The sequence below is a fragment of the Pseudomyrmex gracilis genome, unplaced genomic scaffold (assembly GCF_002006095.1).
Source record: "Pseudomyrmex gracilis isolate BER0280 unplaced genomic scaffold, ASM200609v1 scaffold_168, whole genome shotgun sequence".
NCBI classification, from domain to species: Eukaryota; Metazoa; Arthropoda; class Insecta; order Hymenoptera; family Formicidae; genus Pseudomyrmex; species Pseudomyrmex gracilis.
This window is the reverse complement of record NW_018020752.1, coordinates 77,907-95,736: the sequence shown is the minus strand read 5'-3', so window position 1 is coordinate 95,736 and position 17,830 is coordinate 77,907. Positions and strand designations below refer to the sequence as shown.

The window sequence follows — 17,830 nt, the reverse complement described above, 5'->3', positions numbered from 1 at the left end:
TGTCGCACACGTACCGAAATGGTCAATACATATGTTCCGCGCGCTATGCTGCGTATGGCTTGTATATTACGCTTCGGCCACAAGAAGAGAGGGATGGCAAAATGTTCGTTTTTCTCAATGTTTTTCGAATAGATCAGTGAAACAAGTCTCCAGACGAATCTGACAAAGTCTCTGAATCGACATGGCTCAACTGAACAACGTGTTGAAGGCTGTGGAAACACTGAACGCGCTACGTGAATCAGACACACTGTCGGATTCTGGAGCAAGGTATGTGTGTCTCTATGAGAGCAACATTTAAGAGTTATTGAAAAGAGATTCTTCTCTGGCTCTTTGCCAGATCTTCAAATTGTTGGTGTTTTTCAATATTTCGAAGAGAGATCTGTCACAGTTGACAGATGATAATAAAAAAACATCTATGCTCTAAGCAACAGGAAGGAAAAGATATCGTGCTGCACGGTAATTGTCGAGGGTATATGTTCACCAGCCGTCAGACAGAATGCCAAATTTCCGCAAATTCTCACTGCTACTATTGAAACACTGCTGGCGTTGTGTAACGACGAGGAATCGGATGTCAGGATGGTCGCGGATGAATCTCTTAATAAAATTATAAGGGTATGTGTAAGGAAGTGAGAGAGAAAGACAGAATGTGTTTTTCTACTGCCACATGACAATTATGTTCAACTTTAAATGAAACACTTTAAAATTATTTAAAGTACACTCTAATATCAGGTAATAGAAATCAGTTTTGAAAATCAGTGTGAATCCTTTTATTCAACTGGCAAACTTCTGCAAGAGTCACGTGAATCGCACAAATGTGTGATTATACATTGATGTCACATTGATTACATTATTTTTTAGATAATGGTTGACAGCAACATCAGCAAGATTCAGGTAGAACTTTACAATGAAATAAAGAGAAATGGTCCCGCGCGTATACTGAGAGCTGCTCTCCTGAGATTTGGTCTGCTGAGTCACATGATACGTCCCTCGAGGGGTAAAGCTTACGTGTCAAATCTGATACCTTGTATAGTCATTATTGCTCATCGATCCGAGGACATTGTCATCGAAACGTTGTCGCACTCGTTGCCGTTAATTTTCAAAGTGTTAGGACCATTTATGACAGATAAAGATGTCAAGGCAAGTATATCATATATTTGTGTCAAAAAAAAGTATTCACGCAAGTGGTTTTCTTGAAGAAAAAAAAAAAGAAGAAACCATCATTAAAAAATGTGTTTCAGAACTTGCTGAGAGCATTTTTCGAGAACATTTCTTCCCCTCAAGCAGCTTTTCGCAGAGCGGCAGCTAATATGATTCTAGCAACTTGTATAAACTGCAGGAAACCGCAGTTCTTTTTAAATTATGTGTTGAATCATCTGTTAGGTACGATGAAAGTGTATTTAAATCATAAATGTTCTACGTTTTAAAAAACAAAAAAAAGGCATTTATCAATGCTCTGTCTGTCTCGTCAGATATAATAATGCCAGCGAGAAACGTCGAGGATCACTCGTCCGTTATCATAGGCGTGTTTGGATGCTTAAGAGTGATTTTGCCCCACATATGCAAACCCTCTGAACCCGAGGACGTTGAGACGCAACAGACGGATAGTCTGTTGCATATTTACGAGTTGGGTTTGCATTACACGAAGTGGCATTCCGATCACAATGTTATAAATGCAGCCTTAGAGACGCTGGTGCAACTCTTGAAAATGCCTCCTAAGTCACTGGTGTCGGTTTTGTTGTCGTCAGAGGGCATAACTCAAAGCAAGATAATAACGAATCAAAACGCGCACGCCCCGTCGCTGGGCCAGATGAGTATTTCCAGCGCGAGTACCGCTTGCGGCGGAAATTCGGAATCAATTTTGAATCTTCACGAACCCGACGTGCCGGAAATTACGTCTAACATAGACAAATGGATATCGGATACAAAAATAATAACACCGCCGGTTGCGTGCAGCGTGCAGACGCAGGAGGAATCGCACACGACGAGCGACGTGATTGAGTTGAAGGGAAAGGTTTTGGAAAATCTTTGCGGTCTGAAAATCGGAGTCGTCGACAGTAAGAACATGAAGCATGTTGCGAAACGTAACTCGCCCCACGATGATTTCGCGAATGTTGTAGCTCCCGATGTTTTTCAGATGAAGTCGTCGAGGAGGGTAGCGATGTTGGAAGCGAGATCGAAAAGTCCGAAAGAACGACGTATCCGAGTCTACAGAGCGAACAATCGAAGGAGGAAGGAAGTTACTCCGACGAGGCCACCCTGTCGTTCGCCTCGCCCAAGAAATCTTCCTTAGATTTCCCGTTGTACGAAGCGGATGTCGGTAGTTTCACGGACTCGGATATGCCCGTCAAGTTCTGCTGTCGTTACCTAGTATCCTCATTCCTGCTGGCGGGCAAACCCGGTCACTTGATATCAGACAAGCTGTTTCGTGTTAGTGTAAAGTCTCTCGCTCTAACGTGCGTGGGTTACATCTTGAAACTTGATCCCCATTTGTTTACAATGACCGTGGCCAGAGAGCCGAGCTGCAATGAGACGAACCAATTGATTGCAGACATCTTGCTGTTTGCAAATCATCCAGATCCGCAGATCAGAGGCAATATAGCAATGGTGATCGGATTTTTTTTGAAGTCCGTGTTTGTTCAGTACGGCGGCTCATTTCGAGACTTCGAGGCGAGGTGTTCGATCGAGAACGGTCACGGAAACGTGTCGTTGGACGACATGATAAAGTTGCTTCTAAACGTGAGTTTGTACATTTAAGAGGACGACGTTTCGCGAAGTTTCTTCCTAACTCCCTCGCTTGTTTTTCTGTCGCATAATGCAGGGCTTGAACGACGATTCCGCGACAACGTGTCGTCAAACACTGGACGCGTTGAATATCTGCTTGACGGAACTGCTCGAATCTGTCGATAACGAACACGGTCTCACCATTTTGGCCGCTCTGCCGAAACTCATGAAGAATTCGTATTTTCTCGTGAAAGTGAAATTGGTCCAATTGCTGAGTAAATTGTCGTATGTCACGATCGAGCACATTGCGGGACAAACGTTATTTCAAGAGCATTTTGTCGACGTGATAATAACGTTATTGGGCGATCAAGATCAAAGGGTGAGACACGCTGCGTCAGACGCCATTGTTAAGTAAGACGAACTTTACAAATTTCTTCACTTTATCGCCTGTACGTATTTAAATCAACGTGTGCGCGCGTTTCGCGCTCTTTGTCATTTCAGAAGTATTCCGTTTTTATACTTTCGACATCCTCAGGAGGATACGGTTACGAGAAAGGCCACGCGGTACACTCAGCAATTTTTAAGCACCGTAACGACGAGCATCTCGGAACTGTCGTCGTGCCAAATTAAACATAAGCCCTTCGTGAACACGTCCATCAAACCTTTCGTGTTTCTGAATCATTACGACGGACCGAGTCACGACTCCGGCGTGGAATATTCCCTGTCCCGCGTAGTCAATATCCTTACGGAGATAATGACGGTTCACTCTTCCAAGTATTTGATATACGGATGCTGCGAGACTCTCTTCTGTCTGAGCGAGACTTACCCCACCACGGTTTACGTCAGAGGATGGGATTATATTTTGCCGAAAACCCCGCTGAAGAAATCTAAGAGAAGCGGCGATCGATCGGACGCGAGCGACATCAATTTGATGAACGAAATGATCGCCCCGGTGGGCAGCGGTCTCTTGTCGCTGGCGATGCCATTGCTCACGTCGTCGACCATCAGTCTGGATCTGTCCACGCACCGGCATCTGATACTTCTCGCCGGCAATCTGGCTTCCGGATTGGCCGTGTGTAACTTCAAAGCGGGGAGCGACCCGATAAAACTGTGGAGCACGTGCAAGGACAAACATCTGGAATTCTTGTTGACGCACATCATGAGGGTTCTCAATATCTTCGTTCACGTCATCGACGAGGTGCAGCTGACGCAAAGCAGCTCCAAACCTCTGTTGCCCTCCCTGTCGACCGCGCAAACGTTGTCGCCCAAGAAGAAGATCGTGCCGGAGCAATCGAGGTCGAAGGAGAAGGGCGAGAAGATCGGAATCCTGAGGAGCGGAAAGGAACTGATTGGAACGTTCGTCGGCATACCGCATTACATGAAGATACACGACATCCTGAAAGCGGCGCATTCCAATTACTTGGTCACTCTGCAGCACGAGGCCAGCGAGATGTACGTCTCGCTGCTGAACGCAACGCTGGACGTGCTCTCGCAGATTCTCGAGATCGCGTTTGTCAACGAAGCCGGCCGAATAGCGGAGGAGGTTTTGTATTATCTAAAAACCACCGTTGTTTTATCACCCACGGCGACGGTACGGTGTGTTCAGCAGTTGCTCAAGTGCTTGTTCGGCACGAATGTGTGCGCGCAGTGGAGCGAGTTGGACACGCAGAAGAATCTGGATCGACGCGACACCTTGCAGGATGACATTCGCGGTTTCTACAACCAGTGCTTTCAACATCCCGCCCGACAAATGGCGAACACGATCAAACGAATAGGAAACAATTGCAGGGGCGAAAACGAACCGGATACCGGGTGAGCACGAGTTTCATCATTCTAGATATACTTCGCGAGCAGCCGCGCACGTGCTAGTTCGCTAACCAGTCTTTCTTTCTTTTTTTTTTTTTTTTTGTATTTCCAGGTGGATAGGATTGTTGCGCAGAAAGAGTGATCGCAAATTCTCGTCGGTGTTCAAGACCCTGGCGCGATCGTCGGACCAGAAGACATCCGTCGCATCTTTCATTCGGCTCTTCGAGCCGATGGTTATCAAGTCTTTGAAGCAGTACACCGTTACGAGCAACATCGCGTTGCAGTGCCAAGTTCTGATGTTGCTGAGTCAGCTGGTCCAGTTGAAGGTCAATTACTGTTTACTGGATTCCGACAAGATATTCATCGGATTTGTGTTGAAGCAATTCGAATTTATCGAAGAGGGTCACATACAACAGACCGAAGAATTGTTGCCGAAGGTGTTCAATTTCTTGGTGCACTTGTCTTACGAGAAGAATCACTCGAAAACAATAATCGGCGTGCCGAAGATAATTCAATTGTGCGACGGTCTGATGGCGAGCGGACAGCCCGCGATTTCGCACTGTATACCCGCTCTCGCTCCCGTAATCGAGGATATATTTCTCGTTCGTAATGGCAGTTCGAGCGTGATCGAGCAACGCGAATTGGAAACGACGAAAGACGTGCTGATAGCCATGCTGCTGCGTCTGGTGGAGTATCACGAGGTGATAGAGCTCTTGGCATTGTGTCTGGCTGAATCCAGATTCAGCGGGGACGGTAATGGGGAAGAAAAATGGCGACGGTGGTCGAGACTGACCATGGACACCGTGCTGCCGATAATGGCGGCTGGAAAACTCAAGATAGAATCCGAGAAAGCTCACATCGCGCTCGTGAAATTGTTCGCCGCCATCTCGCCCACGGTTTTCCGACCGGTCGATCCACTTCTGAAGATACTCTTCACCGCGTCAATATCCGCGACGGCTTCCACACTGAGACTCAAGCGGTGGTTGGGTATGATTAACGTTGTGCTGCTCTCGTTGATTTCCTGCGCAAAAGAGGAGGCGATGCTGGCACGTCTCTCGGATCTCAGCATATGTGTGACGGACGTATCTCAGCTGTTCTCACCGTCCGAGGATCCGGCCTCGAAGTCCGAATGCAATACGGATCCTTTGAACGTTATGAGCACTCTGTCGCGTCAAGCCTCGCCCGAACAAATATTGGCCAGATTTATATTCAAAGTGATCAATCTGATAAGCACGAAGGTGTTCAATCTGCTCGGTCTGATAAATCACAAATCCGCGGATCCTTTCGTCGGTTTCTCCGATTACACGGCGGACGACATTTATCTGGTGCACCAGTTCGCGTTTTTCCTGCAATTGTGCATTCACATGTTCGAATCCGGCAGTCACTGCAAGGTGGCGAACGCGACGATGCAGATGATTCAGGGTCGCAACGTGCCCGATGAGGAAAAATTGCTGATCGACGATCTGAACTATCTGATGCTCAACATCGGGAATACGTGCCCGACGGTTACGTGCCAGTGGGCGTATTTGATGATCTTGCTCGGTTACAACGAGATGTCCTTCTGGTCGAAAATTCTGGGCATTGGCAAACCCGATTACGTCGCTTACGTTCGGCCGAGCGACAAGAAAACGCACGATCACACCACAAGCAGCATAAACATACAGATTATTCGACGAGGTGGAATCATATTGTTCTGCGATTACATATGCGAGAATCTCAACGATGTGGAGCCGCTTACGTGGTTGCTGGTAAATCACATCGAAGAAGCGATAAACATCGCAACCGAATCTCCGGTGAGAGATCTGCTTACCACGGCTATTCACAGAAATCCGGCCGCAAGCGGATTGCTTGTCCAAGCCATAGCGACGAAGTGCACGGATTTGTCGCGGCCCAGTTTCATAAAGCGTCTGCTGCAGTGCATCGAGGGCGCTCATCACTCGCAGAGCGGCGCGGTCATAATGACCCTGATACCGGGATTGCTGTCAACCAAGTATCTCGCACTGTCGAGAATGGCGGCGAAGATCGCCAGCCGCAAGGTGGAGATACTGTTAACCACCAACGCAGAAGATGTGATCAATCAGTTGTCGAAGGAGGAGATCGTGAAGATCATGGACACCCTGCAAATCACCAAATTGGCTCGGAAGCACGGCGGCTTGGTCAGTTTGCTGAACAAACTCGCTGTTCAGTACTACGATCTGTCGCCGCTCGAACTCGATCAGTGCAGACCGTTCAATCCGTCTACGGTGAAGAGCGTTCAGTTGGACAGAAATTGGTTCCTGTCGCAAGTGAAACTGCGATGCTGCCAGCCGAACGTCGGCAACAATCCCGTGGAACTGGCGCAATTACTGAAGAACTTGGACTTCGACGATTGCATGAGCATTCTCTCATGCAAAGAATTCAATTTGAAGATTCTGAAGCACTGTGTGATATTGGGAGCGAGGCTCAGCGTCGAGAAGTGTCAGCAGTTGGAGTTCGGACAGGCGCAAAGCGAGAAGGATTTCTATTTCGACGCGAATCCCCTGTACGTCGCCGCCAAGCAATGTTTGTTAGAGCACATTCACTATATCTGCGAGGTCATGCCAAAGCCACACCAGATCTACAATCCGGAAGCGGATAACAGCAGCGGAAAGGAGTTGAAATACGCCGCTAGATTCTCCGAGTTGCTGAGCGATTCTCTCTACTGGGAGATGCTCTTCACCGTAATTCCGACCGTCAGAGTGTACATGAAGACACTGCCCAAGTTGGCGAAGTACAACGTGGCGAAGATCGACGTGAAATTCGAGGAGGATATCGCCAGATTTTCCTTGCTGTGCCTTGAGCTTGCGCACTGGATGATTCATTCGGACAAAAAGAACGTTCGCAAATCGAGACCGCACGACACGTATCTCGCGTTGAGTTGCGCGGCTGAAATTTTGCGACAGGCTGCCCCGAGCAAGATCTTCGGAGACGGCGCGCGTTACACTTGGGTCTGTTCCGCGGCGATCTCGCTGACGAAGATCGTGGAGAGTATATTAACGACAATAGAACCTTTACCGCTGGTGGATTCTCATGCGCTGGAGCCGGCTCTGCGCGACGAGGACACCAGGGATTACGCCCGGGCCTGCATCCAAATGACGTCGATAGTAACCTGGCTTGAGAAGTGTCAGGTCGAGAATTCCACGAGAAATATTCCGCCGTATTTGTTCAACGCGATAAAATCGCTGGTAATCAGCGTGAGCCGGCAGCCGCTGGTGAACTCCTACATCCTGACGCCACCGTTGGTGTGGAGACGCGGCTGTCACGTCGTCGGATCGGGTCCCACCAAGTGCTACTTTCCCCTGCTGTCGTCCGAGTCCAATATCCTGTTGGAAGTGGACATTCTGGAACAGTTTATCTATCGAGTTAATTTGCTGGGTTGGACGTCCAGGTCGCAGTTCGAGGAGATCTGGATGGCGTTTCTGAGCGTTCTCAATTTCCTGCAAAACGAGAACGCACCCTCGGAAGAGATGGCGACGTTGATTCAAGCGAGCAGCCTGGCGATTCAGGCGATAACTCGATTGCTCTTGCAGACTCTGCTTCTGCCGTGTCCCGGCAATCCCGACGGGAGCGCTTACGTTCATCATCCCAGAGATCCGCAGCTATCCGTTCACAAGATCAGTTCGCGAAAACTCTACGCGATACAGGAGTTGCTCATCTGGAAGTACGAGTACATGAACGACTCCGAGAACAAAACCGGATTGAAGTTGGATCACATATTTCATCGAACGAACGTGGAGAGAACCTCGTCTTCCGACAAATTCATGTACAGTCAGCTATCGGTCTCTTACTTGTGGTCGTTGTGCAATTTGTACGAGGACAAATTAAACGCTTCCGTTCTGGATTTGAAGAACAGACGGAACGACGCGCTTATGTCCGCCTCGCTCGATCTCGACTCGTGTTTGCGTTTTCTGATCGAACATTACACCACTTGGTTGTTGCCGCAGGCTAACACGCCCGTGCAACTGTTAACGGAAATCGTCAAGTCGATTCTCGCGATCTCGGAACTCTTTCTCGAGAGATCGCAGTATCAATGGATGTTGGACGTGTGTCTGGAGGTCTCGAGGATTCATCCGTCGGAGAACGCGATCTTGCATCAATACCTGGCCATTTCCGTGTGCAAAGCCGCCGCCGTGTTAACGCCGTTGGTGAGAAGTTCCCATTCGTTCTTGCTTTCGTGTGACAGAAAATAAATAAATAAATAAAACTGCGTTTTTTTTTCTTTTTTTTATAACCTCTGATTTTATTCCGCAGGATTTGGAGACTTTGGACAAGGTAAAGCGAATAGTTGATGTTAATTTAAAATCGGGATTCTTAGCTTCCAGAGTTTCCGCGCTTCACGGCTCTCTGTATTTGCTGCAAAGCGCTGTACTGACCAAGTGCGAGGAAACCATGAATATTATACACCCCTTAACCATCGAATATATACAAAAGCACATCGATTCGCAAGATTCGAATAGGTAACCTTTTGAACAAAGGTTTAATCTAAATTTCTCAATCGTTTTTTTGTTCTAACGTAACCATTGGTACACAGTGTATTAGACCAAAGCGAAGAGCATCAGGGAGTAATGTGGGCTCTGGTGTTTTTTCTGCTGGAACACGCAGAAGACACGCCGCCTGATACGGAAGCGCCTGCCGTACTAGAATTAGTCCTTTCTCTAGTCACGTCCCAAAATATCTCGTACGGTTTGCATCAGACTTTGCTGCAGGTGTGCGTCACGACGATTCTCTCTCAAATTCAATTAATTAATCTTCCGGTACCATACGAGGATACTATTTATTTATTTATTTATTTTTAACTTTTCTCACAGGGTCTGGAGAGACTCGTGGCAACGAGAAGCGTGGTGGGAAAGGTCGCCGAGCAAATCGTCAAAGTTGCGATCGATCGGCTGAAGCAACCGAGTCCGTTGCTGGCACTGCCGGCTCTGCAGCTTTTGCTGACGTGCATGTACACCGAGGCGGCCGATCGTTTGAATCAGCCCGGTGCCGAAGAACCGCTGCCCGACGTCGAGCCCGAGGCTTTGGTACGATCGATAGAACGTATCTCCGCGATATTCGACAAAATTCGTAAGGGCCATCCGATGGAAGTTGAGGTGCTGTGCACGGTTCTGTCGCACGTTCTCACGGATTTCTTCCCGCCGTCGGAGATTCTGACCAAGGTCATCGGTGAATTTCTGTCTCCGCAACAACCGCATCCGAGATTACTTTCCGCTGTGGTCTTCAAAGTTTGTAAATTTATTTAAAAAAAAAAAAAAAACAAAAGAAATCAATTATAATTAACAAGCAGGATGTGAAAAAAAAAAACGAGTGAATTGTCTGGATTTTGTTTCGCGCCAGGTTTGCGAGAAAGCTTGCACCAGCACGGAAATGGAGCTTCTTCAGGACTGGGTGGTCTTCAGTTTGCCAAATTTCATTCAGAGTTTGCCGATAGCGATGTCGACCTGGTGCTTGTCCTGTTTCTTCATAAGCGCGTCGACGAATCACTGGCTAAGAGCTTTGTATCCTTTTCTTGCGCGTCGAACGCAACTTGTGTGTGTGTGCGCGACATAATTTGTAATCTCTTGCAAACGGAGACAAAACCAGTCCTTAGCCACAATGTAATATAGATTTCCGTACGTTCAGTCGAGAATAGGAAAGTACGATTACGAGGACAAGAAGATCTTGTGTATAGCCGCTTCGGATTTTTATTACAAAGTAAACTGATGCTTTTCTCGATTCACGTGCAAATATTTATCCGATTGTTGATGATGTTTTATTTCTGTGTGAATCTTTTTCAGCTACCGAAGGAGTCTCAAAAGAAAGCGTTCGTCGAAACCTTCGAGACTGCGGCGAAGGAACCCGGGACTCCGTTCACTGACATTCTAACGTCGTTTTAATGTATGTTGACCATAGTTCGAGAGAAAAAAAAAAAAAACAAAACTTAGGAGATAAATTACAAACCAATGTACAACTGCTATAGCGCGTTGACACGCCACGTCGTGTGTACATGTGTACATTTGTATGTATGACGATAATTTATTTTACATTATATTCCTTCAACAAAGAGAAAAAGATATATATATATATATATACACACACACACATATATATATATAAAACTTGTTTTTCAATAAACAGTATTTTTTAAGTAAATACGTATCATCGTTTTCTTGTATCTCTTCTGCAACTTCAAACCTGGGTACAACGCAAATTGGCGACAAGGATCTCTCGCGAGAAAAACGCGCGGACAAAGAGTGTGAGACTAGAGATATTTTTCTAACGCAAACGGTAACCATCGGAACAAGTAACAATTTTATCGGTTATTGTTTGTAAACTTTTTTAGTCTGTTTCGTTTTCGTCGGTTTGTTTTTCAGATAATAGACCCACATGTGCAGAGTGACGTAGTAGAACACTTCTATCACCGATAGTGCACTGGCACCGAGAAATAAACCTGCTGCGCTCCCCACTGCCGCTGTAACAAAAAAAAACGCACAAATAATAATATAATACCAAGAAATATAACCAAGAGACTCTATCAGGTAATAAAAACGTGACTAAAGTCGCGTGATCTCGGAGACTCATATCTTGCACTGAAGTGTTAATAATATAAATTATCAACTTGGAAATTTAATAAACGACGATTATGTAAAAATGTGTGTCAAGTGTTAATTAACTTGCTTATAAAATCGTTAAATCCGAATACTTCCTGTCGATTGAATAAACTCTTCGGAAGTTCTACGATTAGATTGAACCATATCATCGGGACGTCGTCGTAAAACACGTCATTTCTGAAAAGGCAAACATCATCGTTATCATATAAACAGATAAACGCGAAATAATTGAATGTTCGCACATGTTGCCGTTCATGTTGCGATATCTTCTGCGTGATAATGAGCGCGATTTAAAAATTACCTTAACGAACTGCTGCGTTTCTGTAACTTGTAATCATCGTCGTTGCAATTCGGCAAGCAATTGCACCTGGCTGGTACGTGTTTGTGCAGAAAGAGTTGATCTTTTATGGTAGCGATGCAACGCAGCTGGGTAGCGTTGCATATCGGAACACCCGCTGAAGACCGAACGTAGAAACAATCATTGTCACACACACACACACACACACACACAGAACGTGAATTTGCACAACAATTACGCATTTCATAATTTTGCACATAATTTTTGAACATAAAAAGAATTTACGAGAATATCTTACATAGATATTTATTTCCTTCTTTCTTTCTTTTGTTTTCTCTGATTCCACACTCTCGGATCTTCAAAAACTAAAAATGCGGGTCTGTTGTTGTCTAATTGTTTGTTATCCAATTTAGCGATTCGCAGAAACTCAAAACAAAAAACGAGTAATCGCGCAAACCTGTCGGGCGTGCGAAGTGAGGAAAGCAACCGCAGCGCTGAAGGATCGTTCGGTATCTGCATTCCATTATACACATGTGCAACGTGTACACCGGCCACATCTCCAGACCTCCGTCCTCGCTGAACTTACACTTCCTCTGTTTCAGCGTGAGACGCATCATTTTGTAACTGGTGACGTACTCCACAACCGAGACGCTGTACTGGTCTACGCGAAAAGGTTCCAAGTAAGACGTTTTGTGCTGATACTCGTTCACTTCGCCGGGATAGTACACGCTGATCTGGAAAATGAATAACGAGTCAGGAGGAATGTTTGTTTGTTTTTTTTTTTTTTTTTGGAAAATAATAAACAAAGAATGTGGATTATCCGATCGATTCACCATCATTCCATTCGTCGGCACTCTCAACGTCTCTATGTTGCCATCGTCCTCAGGATGGTAAAACGGTACGATCTCTGGTTTCGGTACCACGGTCCAGTTGTTCTGCATCCAGTACCTTCGAGATGAAAAACAACAATGGTTGAAGTGATGGGAGGAGAATGTAACTCTCCAAGATCGAAGTAGGTAGTGTTTGCTCACTCAAACGTAACGTAAATGCTCATGTAATTTCGCACCGACAGGCATACGCCTCTCTCGGTGATTATCGAGTACACCGTTACGTTTTGACTCTCACTGAAATAGGGATGAAACTCGTTTCGCAGATCGTGCAAGATCGGCAGCCACTTGTCCGGCGGAACCGCGTCGAAGTTCGGCGTCTCGTGCATGCTCTCGTAATCGACGCTGGATAGAAACCGAAAGAAACTTCTCGTCTCCGAATTGTCCTCCACGTCGTATCTGCGAGCGTAATTTAGACGATCTCAAGTAATGTAATAAAAACAAAAAAAAAACAAAGTGAATTAAATGTATAATAAACTTGAAACTGAGAGCGAGATGTGGAAACACGTGCCGCTGGAAGGTAGCTGGAAATTTGCTCTCGTCCGTTTGATTGGCGGGACAGATGACGAACGACGGTTTCCGGATGTGGAACGTCTGCCGATTCAAATCGATGCTCTGAACGGTGGCCTCGTTCTGGTAGCGGTTCCAATAACTCACCGACACGTAGATGCAAAGCATCAGGCACACTCCGATGAACACGATCGCTAAAATTCTTCGTTACGCACACGCGTTTTTTACGCGGTCTCTTTCATATTTTGTAACAAATACTAATAGGCAGTTGTGAATAAACACACCTTTCCACGGGATGTCTCCGACGCGCGACTATGTGATTGAGTCCGTGAATGCTGGAATTGCGCGCGAAGTCGATGAGGTAAGAAAGTTTCTCTTTCGCGTTTGTTCCGTTTATCTCGACACCTATGTGATTGAACAAAACGTCCGGCACGATTTGTTGTCCGGCAAGTGCATTTTTCATTCGCGTCTGATAATCGGCCAAAATCTCGTTCGTGTGAAATCGAAAATTCTTTTCGCGAGCGCTCGATGAGTTCTCGTGAGTTTTCGTTTGGGAACACTCCAGCGAGGATTTGACACCCATCTCGATGATCCGTGAGAAACAATCTTTTTTCCTCTTGTTGTAGCTTGTTTTTTTTTTTCGAAAGTTTTCAAAAACGTGTTATTTAAAAATAAAAAACAATTATATAAAAAATTAAATTATTAATTATTGTTTTGTTAACAATAATCGCGTTTCTTTTTCACAGAAAGATAATTATTAAGTATCTACTCTCTATGTGTGTGTGTCACACACGACTGTCACGCTTTACGTCACGTTGCGGAAAATCCGCGAGCAAGTAAATGCGCGCAAATAAATTGAAAATATCGCGATATTACACGCAAGTAATTGCGCGATTTTTTTATCATCATCATCGCGATGAAGCATTTATCGCGTGCACACGATATCTGAAAAATTCAATAAGCGCGACATATCACGCTTATTGAATATTTTACGGGGATAATAAATTTTAATTATTTACTTTAAATAAAATTTTTAGCGCGTAATACAAAAAAAAAATAATGCAGTAGTATTCCATTTATTTCAAGAACGTAATTTTTTTTTTATATCGAGAAGAGTTTTGTGAAACTCGCAACCAAATCCTATATACGCGAATACGTATATATATATATACACACTGAAATAACAAATGTGTTTCAATCGAAACATTTTCGCATCGATGAGTCGACGCGCGGAGGAACGTGTGTCAAAACTCGTGCGTTTCACGCGTCGCGTATGTACGAGAGATGTGCACAACCTTTCCAATTGTTTAACCGTATTTTATGTTTTTTTGTATTGAGTTTTCTTTCTCTCTCTCTTTCTCTCTCTTTTTCTCTTTTTTGAATCAACAGAATTTAAGCGAAAGCCCGACCGACGTGAAAAAAAAAACAAACTTGCAACGCATGACTTCTGAAAACTATGAGAGTCCGGTTTCTCTGCACCTTATCATGAGATCAGTTCGATCGGTTTCAGCGGGATTTCAGTGTCACTCTAGAACCGTGGCGTGCGAGACTTTCGACGTTCGATAACGAATTCTGATAATCGCCGCGTTACGCGATGAATATGGTAAGAATTTTACGTTACACACATATTTTTTAGAAAAAAATTAGAAATTTAGGAAGAAATACTTCGATTTGTGTTTGGCTCTCGCGTTGCTTTAGGAAACTACGGAGATGTACAGGAAGGGAACGAGCGGATACAAGGACGTCGGGTATCAGTACACCGAGTTCTGTCCCAAGTGCGGACAGAACGACTACGAGGACGGATTGCGCGGTTCAACGGCGCGCAAGAGGAGGACCAAGTTCTACGAGAGACACTGTCCCTCGTGCCACTGTCCGCCCGAGAGACGAAGAATTCACTCTCCGCCCGGGAGGCCGAGGTGACGATTCTCTCTCTTTCCTTACCGGTTGATAACAAAATTGTCAAATTAATTTTTTTAAATTAATTTTAATTAATTAATCCAATAAATTTGATTTAATCGAAGAACGTCGGAGAATATCGAGGCGATGCTGAGCCAGTACGAGCGCGTGGAACCGATCAGTTCGAACATCAAGAAGTCACAGAGCAGTCCTTTGTCGCAGAAGATGATGGGCTTTCACGATTGCCAAACGAACGCGATTTCCTGTCGTTGTCTCAGAAAATCGCCGCACTCCCGTCGTCAGAGAAGACCACTCGAGCGCGATAAGTATCCGTTGAGGACGAAGCGAGACACAATTAACTCGAAATTGAACAACGAGGATCTCGAGGTCTGTCCCAAGTACGTGCAATCGATACCCGTCAAAACTACCTATTCTTCGCTGAGGAAGCACGGTTGTTACAGAGAACTCGAGGTAATACGTTTGTCGATGGAAATGATTGTTTTCAATTCGTTCGTTTTTGTTGTTTCCTGACGTATTTTCTCTCGTAAGGAATCGCCGGACGAGCAAGAGGTTTCCGACGCGGAGAGCGAGACGTCGGCGAGGTACGTTCCGCGCGTTCGTCAATTTTTGTCGCGAAAACCGCGCGCGTCCTCGAATCTCGGAACGAGGCAACGTCGTTCGAACGTCGTCGGCGGGAACGAACGCGAGTACGTCTCCGCGGATACGAGAAACAACGAGAACAACGACGACGACGACGATTGTCGGCGAAACGCGCGCGATTATCAAGAAATGCGAAAACTCGTTCTGGAACTCGAGGAGTTGGAGAGATTGAAGCGGACCGACGATGTGGCGACGACGATCGCGAACGATAAGAGCGACAAGCAGCGGATCGAGAGGCGAGGACTCGACGTGAGAATCAATAGGCAGAAGAATTCCGGCGACGCGGTTTCTTCTTATTTCGTAACGACGACCAGGCCGTCCTACGCGTTGATCGACGAGTCGATTGACAAAACCACGAAGGATCTCGCGCTTGACGAAGGATCCGCGCGTTTCACGAAAGCGGATAACGCGGCGAAGACTCGCGTTCTGGAATCGATCGATCGCATGGTCGGTATCATGGACAACGCGAAGGTAACGAGTAGTCAATTGTACACGTAATTAATTAATAAACAAATTTATTGTAAAAAATCAAAGTGTGTGTTTTTTTTTAATTAAATTAATTACTTAGAAACGTCTTTTCCGCGCACATCGGCGACGCAACGGTATACGATTTTTTTTACAGACCGACGCGCCGTTACAACAAGAGCAGCAAACGGAACCGGAGACCGTCGAGAAGATAGCTCAAGATCTTCAGGAGAACGGTTGGCAATTGCTGTTCAACGCTCTGACAATTCATCGGGACGCGACGGTCAATTCCGGCAAGAGAATCGTTCGTCTGGAATGTCTCAATCAAATTCGACAGCAGCTCGACAAATTGTACGCTCTCGAATCGACTCCGGACAATTGTACGCCGAAGCAGCAGCAGTCGAGTCACGACGTGACGTTCAACGAGGATCGTTCCCAGCAATTGCCACTCGATCAGAAGATCGTCGATTCTTGACGTTTCTTCTTCGGTCAAACATTCGCGCGTCGTTTTTTAATAAAATTTTTTCTAAAAATATACACGATGTACAACAAAAAAAAACCTCAAACATATCGTTTGCGGAGTTACGTTGCGAAGGTGAAATAATTCTTGCGAACTATCTCACATTGTGTCTCGACAAAATATATATACAATAAATAAAAATATATATAATCTACGATGTAACATTTTAAGAGAAATATATTACGTAATGCGAAATGTCACAGAGCGAACGCACACGTGAGATGTGAAAAACTCCAAGATAAAGACATTCAAGCCAAATTTGTGAAACTCGTTATTTTTTTATACATTCGCTTGTGTGAGTTTCGAGATTGAATATATATAAATAATATCCTCATCGAGATTTTTCACTTGGTAGCAATAGCTTTATTGTTTGAAACGTTTTTTTAAATACACCAGAGTACATAACTACTCTACTTTCTTCCCGTTCTCAAGCTAAACAAGGTATTGTAATATAATATTAAATTGTTTTTTTTTTTTCTTTTTTTTTTTAGTTTTTTTTCACGTCGTTATTGTAGTCTCTTCCTGCAATGAGAGAGGTGCTTATGAGAATTTTATTACGTGTAACGTGTATATATGTATATTTGTGTGTGTGTGTGTGTATATATCTAGACTGTCCCAGGAGGACAGGCCGGTGATTCTGGGAGAGAGACGATGTCGATCAAGCGAAAACGTTCGCGCGAAAAACGTGTAGTTCTTTGTTCCGGAACGAAAAACTACAGCCGTAAACACCGTGTATCTGCATATTCGACGTTTGCGCGACAAAAATACGCGCGGCATTTTCAACATCGCTTCTACGATGTCACAGTCAACGTGTAACAGTCAGTCGAAAGGGAAAATCAAACAACGGCCAACAAACAGACGCGATATTGCGCGCCGAACTCTGTCTCGGAAACCGAGTTTGGAACGAAACGCACGTTCATACGAAACATTTTTAATCACAATGACCGATACCGTCGCCTCCCAAAATATTGATCTTTTCTTCCCGAAACACCCTGTATATACACTTAAATATACCATATATACATATATATATGTTATATATATATATATATATAGAACCTATAAATATTTTTGTGTATATATATATGTATATATGCGACAGTAGAACAATTGGTAATTACTCATTAACGGACGCGCGGAGCGCTTGATCACTTTGAAGAGTCGGAGTCACGCCCGTGTCAAGGCGATCGGAGAGGGACGGCGCGCGTCCATTAACGTAACCGATTACTGAACAATTATTTACATAACGTTTATAATAAGCTATGACTATATATATATATATACACACACATATATATATATATATATATAATCGTATTGACGCGGTAGGATATAACTTCTATAAACTCGAATAACGAGACGGGCAAAGACACAAGTCGAAGAGAGAGAGAGATCCCCGGTAATTTTGATTTTGTACGACGACTTGTGAAACAAAGTACAAAAAAAAAAAAAAAAAAAAAAA

General features: G+C 44.8%; 3 protein-coding genes across 4 annotated transcripts; 2 read left to right on the top strand and 1 right to left on the bottom strand.

The window, feature by feature from the left end:
- Nucleotides 1–11: 11 nt before the first annotated feature.
- Nucleotides 12–10,595, top strand: LOC109857652 (huntingtin). Of its 2 annotated transcripts, none has more exons than XM_020434174.1 (15): nt 12–267; nt 426–612; nt 859–1,137; nt 1,239–1,380; nt 1,470–2,054; nt 2,135–2,736; nt 2,819–3,132; nt 3,223–4,533; nt 4,640–8,690; nt 8,797–9,002; nt 9,077–9,251; nt 9,354–9,767; nt 9,880–10,040; nt 10,149–10,236; nt 10,320–10,595. In XM_020434174.1, the coding sequence occupies exons 1-15, from the start codon at nt 182–184 to the stop codon at nt 10,416–10,418; spliced, it is 8,700 nt and encodes a 2,899-aa protein (XP_020289763.1). In that variant the 5' UTR covers nt 12–181; the 3' UTR covers nt 10,419–10,595. The 2 variants fall into 2 exon arrangements, with proteins under 2 accessions (XP_020289763.1, XP_020289764.1); XM_020434175.1 differs by having other exon boundaries at nt 13–267; nt 432–612.
- Nucleotides 10,596–10,798: 203 nt separating this feature from the next.
- On the bottom strand, nt 10,799–13,433 carry LOC109857694 (sodium channel protein Nach-like). Its single transcript, XM_020434268.1, has 7 exons — nt 13,112–13,433; nt 12,462–13,029; nt 12,264–12,378; nt 11,888–12,164; nt 11,434–11,587; nt 11,200–11,309; nt 10,799–10,993 (listed from the first exon to the last, which is right to left on the bottom strand). Exons 2-7 carry the CDS (start codon nt 12,644–12,646, stop codon nt 10,842–10,844), a joined length of 993 nt encoding a protein of 330 aa, XP_020289857.1. The 5' UTR covers nt 12,647–13,029; nt 13,112–13,433; the 3' UTR covers nt 10,799–10,841.
- On the top strand, nt 13,080–17,622 carry LOC109857693. Its single transcript, XM_020434267.1, has 6 exons — nt 13,080–13,188; nt 14,217–14,430; nt 14,526–14,743; nt 14,849–15,194; nt 15,273–15,854; nt 16,006–17,622. The coding sequence occupies exons 2-6, from the start codon at nt 14,422–14,424 to the stop codon at nt 16,321–16,323; spliced, it is 1,473 nt and encodes a 490-aa protein (XP_020289856.1). The 5' UTR covers nt 13,080–13,188; nt 14,217–14,421; the 3' UTR covers nt 16,324–17,622.
- Nucleotides 17,623–17,830: the final 208 nt, after the last annotated feature.